Source organism: Electrophorus electricus, chromosome 2, assembly GCF_013358815.1.
Source record: "Electrophorus electricus isolate fEleEle1 chromosome 2, fEleEle1.pri, whole genome shotgun sequence".
Classification (NCBI taxonomy): Eukaryota; Metazoa; Chordata; class Actinopteri; order Gymnotiformes; family Gymnotidae; genus Electrophorus; species Electrophorus electricus.
In genome coordinates this window covers 35,115,408-35,122,988 of record NC_049536.1, presented here as the reverse complement: position 1 = coordinate 35,122,988, position 7,581 = coordinate 35,115,408, and the positions used below count along the sequence as shown (strand labels likewise).

Below are 7,581 nucleotides of genomic sequence, written 5' to 3'. Positions count from 1 at the left end.
AGTTAAATTTTCTTTCCATAGTTCCAGACTTGAAGTCCTGCCAGGAGATCACAGGTTTTGTCCCAAGTCTCTAGGTTTTCCATGCAAACTGAAACTTATTTTTGCCTTGCAGGCATTGTCACAATGCAAGATGTTTGACCTTTTCCTTCCTTGTTATAAGGAACCTGCTGTTTGAACTGTGTACGTTTATATCTAACGTCACACTACTTGGCTCAGTTCATTCTATTGTTCTCCTGACAGTATTGAATTAAACTTCTTCCTTAAATTCCTGCCAAGTCAATTTAATATCAAAACAAATTTGATAACATTTGTATTGGGTTTCCTCTAAACAAAACTGCTTTTCCTAGCAATTGCTGTTCATTCTTAAGACGTTGAGTTTTGGGAGGTGTGTAAGGAAAGGGTTTTGTTTGGTGATTTCTGGGGCTCCACTAAGCCAGCACTCCTCCTGCTCTCTGGGGTGTTGAGTTGGGTGGGATGTTGGCAGGTTCCTTCTCTTCTGCAGCGTAGACAGAGCGGTCGTCCCCCCCCCGCCGGCCCACCTCACGCAGGCGACCCTGTCAGGATGGTGCCCGCTACTACCAGCTGGGGCAATCTGTTTTGTTTTAGAAGTGATGGCACACGGCCACAGGGGGTTAAGCGGTTGTGTCGACATGTCTGGCACCGACTGGCCGGGCGCCTGCGCAGGGGTTTCGGCAGGCCTACGCCTCCATCCAGAGCACAGAGATCTGGGTGGGAATGGAGCTGCCTGTGGGCTCTACCAATTTTATTTAAGAAATGAAAAAAGGGGCATGACAACATTCTCCAAGTGTTCTGGGTACAAGCTGTGTTAACGCTCCCCCGCTGAGCAGCTGCTTGGTTTGGTCTGTATTTTTTCAGTCCACATTTTATTTTGCCCCTTCTGGTAAATAAAGCTATAGTTCTTGGTGCTTATAAAAGACAGACATGAACAAGGAAACTCTCAGCTTCCTCCAGTTGCAGCTGCACGTCCAGCTGGATGGCAGGTCATACCCTTCAGCTGGGTCCGTTCACCATGGATACGTCTCAGTATTCAGGCGCTTTGCTTCAATGGCCATGTATTCTGAACGCTAAACTCACAGAGTGATCGAAGCAGAGCTCATCACCTTCTCTGAACTGTGTCAGCTGGGGTGATGAAACAAGGCTGAAACAGAGCAGTGAGACTGAGGATGGGAGACGTCCACAGCTTTGACGGTAGACAGGACTGAGGTGCTGAGTGACTTTCGGATATCCGATCAAACCACTGCTCCAAAGCTGAGATCCTCACTGTGTGGTCAACCATTAACAGCCAGCACACAAGAGCTAATTTAAGCATTTCTCTAAATTAAGTATAGCTCTACTTATCAATATGGTGTACTTATGCATATTTTGTGTGTAAAATTGATCACATTGTTTAAGAACACTTTTTCTTATAGCTCAAAAACATGGGTATGAAAACAGCTTGAAAGATTCACCAAGACTGAATAAAACAAAGAAACAAAAGGTTAGTTTTCCACTTTAATCTCTGGTAGTTGTATTAAATACACTTAATATTACTTTCCAGTTTCTCTTGTGAATTAAAAATGTAAAGTTTACATTTATGTTAAATCCATGGTACTAACCTCAGTTAATAATGCAGTATCTAAAACAATGGTTTCTTATAACAAGGCAATAGACATTTAATATTTACATAAAATACAAAAATATATATTTACAATAACCAGCTCTTTACAATTACAAATAAGTTTCTATAAAAATCCATTTAAATAATCTTCCAGCTCCAGTTTTCCAGGGGGAGCACAACCTGTCCTGATATTGTGTGGTTGTGTGTGTGTGTGTGTGTGTGTGTGTGTGTGTGTGCGCGCGCGCGCGTGTGTGTGTGTGTGTGTGTGTGTGTACGAGCATGTGAGTTTTTGTGTGCCGGTGGATGTGTGTGTGTGTGTGGTTGTGTGTGTGTGTGTGTGTGTGTGTGTGTGAGAGATGCTAGCCGATGCCCGTCCTGGCAGTGTGCTGTGGTCTGTTGCTCATCTGCCCACTTTCTCACTTCAGCTCACATGCCTACATTGGAGAGAATAAACAGGGGACACCCCAGTTAGGCTATTCTTAGATGAAGGGGTTTGATTATATTCACCAGTTTTACAGTCTCTCTGATCCAATACACATACCGCCTTTAACTGCCCCCTAGAAGGGTAGAAGGACAACTGCCCTGATATTTATTTCTTTGATTCGTGTCATGTTTGAAAAACATGCATTCCACACCCTTTAAGGCCTCCAACAGGTTTTTACATACTGATGTGTGGAAGCACATAGAAAATCCATTACGCCTCAGCTGGGCTTTGATGTGGAATGTGCTTTTCTGTTCTGACACACTGGTGTGGTAGTGCATGAGTGGCAGTCGTGTTCACAGCTCACCCTCTAGGTCCTCTCACAACCAAAAACCTGCTCATTCACTCATTAACTGAAGTCATGTTGGTAGCTCTTACTTGCTAATGTCTTATCAAGGTCAGCGATGAAGTCTTCTAATTCTTTTGTGTCACCAAGTTTAGCTGTAAAGACATTACGGCCAAAACAGTAAAAATCACAGATCAACACAAAATATTTCTACAGTGAAAACTGTGGCCAAGATGGGGGCTTATGACTTACGTTTGGGTGATGCTACTAAAGTACTGGTGGGAGAAGGTAAAAACACAGTGGGTGAGTTGAGTTTCTCATCACTGAAACTGAAGCTGTTTCTGTTCAGAGACTCTGCACCTGTCACCAAGAGAATGACAGCACAGAAATGGTTAACAGCAGTCTTTCTCTCTGGGAAACCGCAGCAGGCGAACAACCTGGTTCCTTCTCACCCCTGAGCACACAGACCTGTCAAACTGCCTCACAACGCAGGGCCTTCAGTGGTGTTTAGTGCCTGCTCCTCAAACAAAAGTCTCCCTCTCCTCTCCAACATGTGCACACACCGAGGCTCGAGTCCCACCCTCTGGCAGGTTAATGTACAGCCAGAGGCTGCAGCAGACATGCTCACTCCACGCCCCTCTCATGCTACGCGTGTTTACTCTTATCTGTGTTCCTAGCACAGGCACACCCGGTGTGTCGTTACAGGGAAGCTCAGATCATACACCCCTTCCCCTGGGTGGAGGCACTACTGCGTGAACGGAGTGTTCTCCCTCCGTTCCTAAACGCAGGGTTCCCTCCTCACACCACAGCTCAAAACCAGGAGCAGAGGACAGGTTGAGCGAGATAATGAGCACTTTACTTTTGGTCAAGAGCTTTTTTTAGCCCAACACAAACTTTTACACATGTGATTGATTTTTCTGGGAGGAAATGAATGAAGGAGAGATTTTTGAGTTTAGGTGTTAAAGAATAGAGGTGTCCTCTTACTGGCCATAGAAATATCTTGTGCACTGGGCTGAGGGCACATAAAGATTCTCTGATTTTGCTGCACCAGAGATGCAGATGCAGAAGAAATTACAATAAAAGTGCCCTAACTTGGCTTTCCTGTGCACTAGTGGTAAAATAAAGAGAGACCAACAGGCTTCAAATTACAATGATCTAAGCTGTCAGAAAGTGAGTGTTCAGCTTGAAAATGAGATGCTACGTTTTCCAGGCTGTGCTGAAACTGCCAGGATCTCAGTCATTTATCTTGGCTGTGCTGAGCTTCAGGCTGCGCTCCTGGGCTGTCTGTCTGAGGTCCCCAACGCTGCCAGAAGTCTGAGCTGCACTCACAGCCTCCTTTGGCGTTTCACTGCTGGCTTTCTTAATGCTCACAAAGACACTAAACCTGCTCAGGTAACGCCGTGAGCGAGCCTGCTCTTCGTCTCGTTACACGGTGTCTCGACAGCCTCACATAGTCCATATCAGGAAGGCCTCAACTAAACGAGCTGAATCCCAGGCAGCCAGGACTGAGTACTGGCCATGAGAGACACACCAAGGTTTCTCTCACTATAAGGGCAGGTCCTGAGTAGCGCGTGCTCGTATAGTCTATATGGAGGTCTACATGCGCAATGACCTACACTGCCACGTGCCAAGTAGGTTTGATAATGATGCCAAACGGCATGGCACCCAGGCTTTTAATGTGTGCACGCGCGGCTGGGCGACGTGACGTTTCTGTTCCGAACCCCATTCCGTCGCCCTTGCAAACACAGGACCGCGCGCGGAGTCACGCGGCGTTGTGTCTCGCGCCTTCACTCACTGTCCGTGTCGCTGATGCCGCTGTCGCTGACGCTCGCGCTGCTGCGCCTCTTCGCCGTTCGCAGGTGCTCGTCGTACCGGAAATGTCTCTTCTCCGCGGGGCACGTGAAGTCTTCGAGCACGGCGGCGAACTCGCGCAGTACGGCGCCGAGACCGGCGTCATCCTCTAGAAGCGCTGGAAAGTTCGCGTTGTGGTTAATATCAATTATTCAGACTTAATGTTTTTAGAAAAGGTATTTGGAATGCTGCTTTTGAAAGTTTAAAGAGTAGGCTGTCTCGGATGCGGACTAATTTCAGTCACCAAGGTTACGAAGTCCAAGACGTTCACTTACGTTTGCTCAGGGGCTTCATGGTGGCGCTGGTGTCGAAATGACCCGACAGGCGCTGCAAAGTAGGAGTCCAACGGTGAGCTGCAGCTCGGCGCTTATCCCGGTAACCCTCGCTCGCGTACAAGCCTCCAGGAGGAGCGCGCAAGTTTGCTTTTAAATGTTCCCCGACTCCAGGCGTGGGCGGGGCGGGGCGTGGGCGGGGCATCAGACCCCCGCTTCTATTAGCTTTCCGGGTGAGTTACAGCGATTGGCGTCATGCAGGTTAAAAGTATGTATTTATAAATAGCTAAAGTGACACTTGTAGAACATGAGTGCAGTTCATCTTTATTTTTAACCATGAGCCCTTATAATACACACACACACACACACACACACACACACACACACACACACACACCATATTATAATTATATTATATAATATTATACATATAATTTTTTTTCCCCCTCCTGTTTTTAATATCATAGTTTTTAACCAGTTAATCAGATGTGTCTTTTGGATACTTGTTTGCTTTTGTTTTGTTTACACATACTTAAATTTTCTTTTTTTAGAAATTGAACACTGAAATGGGACATTTAAATAATATGAATCCCTTTAGTGCCTCATACATATGGTGGCAGACAAACTTCAAATAGCTGTAGCTGTTTACTCCGTCCGCAGCACGAGAACCCTCGCAATATTGAGTGTGCAGCGACACCTGCTGGTTCAGCACAACACTGATAATGATACGTGAGTTTAGGACTGTTGGCTTCAGGTAAAATGATTTGTCAACCATAATGCAGGACAAGAATAAACCTGGTTTTAAAGCGACATTTGAAGTATTTGGAGTATTTTGGAGGCTTGAGATATCAGATGATGCTTTTCACAAAGGTTTGAAATCCAGCACAGTTTTAAAATTTAATCAGACCTTCAGTGTCTAATTTAGGAGCTAGACTAATGAGAAAACAAGACATATATTTGCACTGGCACTTTCTGGGTGACTTTTAAAGCCCATGCGTAATGTAATTCCACACTGAATATCATACAAGATAACATTTGTTATATGGGGGACAGAACAATTTCTTCAGTTCACAGGCCCAAAATATTTGAATGATTTTAATGTCTAAAATAAAAGACTCAAATTCTCAGATGTTGCCAAATACCCAGTGTTGTCACAATTTTGTATTAACAAGATTTCTGAATTATTTCCATTTGACCTTTTAATGTTTATTATTTATACTGAGTAATTACACATTTATGACAGACTTGTTCGACACATAAAATATACATTGCAGTGTCAGATCATCAAGGGACCTGTTCTTGTCGTATAATCACATCTATGACAAACATGGAAATAGTTCTGAACTTAACAAAGGATAGCATTTTAAGAAATGTTACTTAAAGTAATATGTTAGTTATACTGTGTTGTCATGCAGATAACAAAGTGCTTTTCTTGAATATCCTTCCTTGGTAAACATAAATTGTGTTTAAAACTTGATAATATTCTCATGGTTTGAAAAGTTTCTCTTATTTGTGGACGAAAGTTTAGATCCAGATTAATTCCAAAAATAATCTTTCAACTGTTATGAATGTATTGTAACTGTTTTATAATGTGGAATGAATGAAGAATGAACAATGTCCCTTTTTAACTCCTAAAATCGAGGAGTTAATTCTGTCACGATATCATGTCATGATCACTGGGTTATTGGTAGACTGATCTCAAACTGTAATGATAACAAACAAAATGTGTATTTTTTTCTAACGAGCACTTCATGTAGCTACACAATTCAAATGTAAGAACAAAAAGTGCCCCTTGCTCTACTCTTTTTTAAATCCTTTGAATTCTGTCACTAGGTACTTTATGACTATTATGGCCACAGTAGCTTAGCAGAAACAGAGCTTCTTCTCTTCCCGCACACTGGTCAGGTGCACTGCAATGTTTCCACTTGGCTGTTTCAGTCTCAGGGGCCTGTGACTCTTCAGCTTGTAGGCCAAGGTGAGGAAAATGGCATCTACATGCGCCTTTTCAGCCGGGTCCTTCGCAGATGTCTCAAAGAGGGGGAAATTGTAGCCGTCAGCGAGTCGCTGTGCCAGAGAGGTGGGAACCTCGATTCTTCTTAAGTCACATTTGTTCCCCACCATGATGCAGGGTACCGTAGGAGGGACAGAGTGGCGCCCACATTCCTCAATCCACTCCGGCAGACTCTCAAAAGATGCCAGACTGGTCACATCATAGACAAAGATGACAGCGTGGACATTGCGGTAATAATGTTCCACCATACTGTTTCGGAACCGCTCCTGTCCAGCTGTGTCCCAGATCTGCAACTAAAAATGGGACACGCTATTTGGATCACAGTGCCGCTTAATGCCGCATGTCTGGTCTTTGTCTTACTCCTTCTCGTTATCTTTATATGAATGTAAGCGTGCAGTAGCTTATGTTCCCCCTGAGCTCGATGACAAATGACTTTGTCATCCAGCTGTAGCTGTTTGTCATCTAGCTGGTGTCATGTAGCTGTAATCAAATGGACTCAACGGTTTTTAAGGGGATTCAAACTGCCCTTAAATGGAGGCCAGTTATTGAACAGGGTTTTTCTGAGTCTTTATCTATTCACACTACAGAGCTCTTCTACTGATACGACATCCACAGCTTGTCAATCCTGACAGTGTAGCGATCAAAATAACTGACAAAGATCAAAACCGCATGGGCTGCAAGATCATTTCTTACCTTGATATTTTCGCCATCCAGTCTGAGGGTCCTTTCTCTAAAGTCAACTCCTATTGTTGCTTCGGGGTTTTTAAGAAATTTATCGGCACAGAACCTATAACTTAGACATGTTTTTCCAACATTTGAGTCACCAATAACAATTATCTTAAATATACGCGTTTGAAAATTGTCCTGAAACGAACTGTCTGTTTCGTGAACCGTAGCAAATTCATCGTCGGTATTTTTGTTTTTATCTGCCATAGTAGTGAAGTCCCATGGCTTATCGCGAGAGTTCAGAGAGAGGCACCAAAGCCTTCCGCCACCCAGAGCGCAAATCTGTAACGTCAAATCTGTTATTTAATGCGCGTTAGGTAAAATCTTCATTATTAT

General features: G+C 43.9%; 2 protein-coding genes across 2 annotated transcripts; both read right to left on the bottom strand.

The window, feature by feature from the left end:
- Window positions 1-1,934: 1,934 nt before the first annotated feature.
- rgcc (regulator of cell cycle) lies at window positions 1,935-4,636 on the bottom strand. Its single transcript, XM_027009608.2, has 5 exons — window positions 4,512-4,636; window positions 4,181-4,354; window positions 2,638-2,745; window positions 2,478-2,540; window positions 1,935-2,052 (listed from the first exon to the last, which is right to left on the bottom strand). Exons 1-5 carry the CDS (start codon window positions 4,528-4,530, stop codon window positions 2,045-2,047), a joined length of 372 nt encoding a protein of 123 aa, XP_026865409.1. The 5' UTR covers window positions 4,531-4,636; the 3' UTR covers window positions 1,935-2,044.
- A 756-nt stretch (window positions 4,637-5,392) lies between these two features.
- On the bottom strand, window positions 5,393-7,473 carry zgc:101559 (uncharacterized protein LOC492776 homolog). The gene is made up of 2 exons (XM_027009566.2): window positions 7,213-7,473; window positions 5,393-6,812 (listed from the first exon to the last, which is right to left on the bottom strand). Exons 1-2 carry the CDS (start codon window positions 7,450-7,452, stop codon window positions 6,372-6,374), a joined length of 681 nt encoding a protein of 226 aa, XP_026865367.2. The 5' UTR covers window positions 7,453-7,473; the 3' UTR covers window positions 5,393-6,371.
- Window positions 7,474-7,581: the final 108 nt, after the last annotated feature.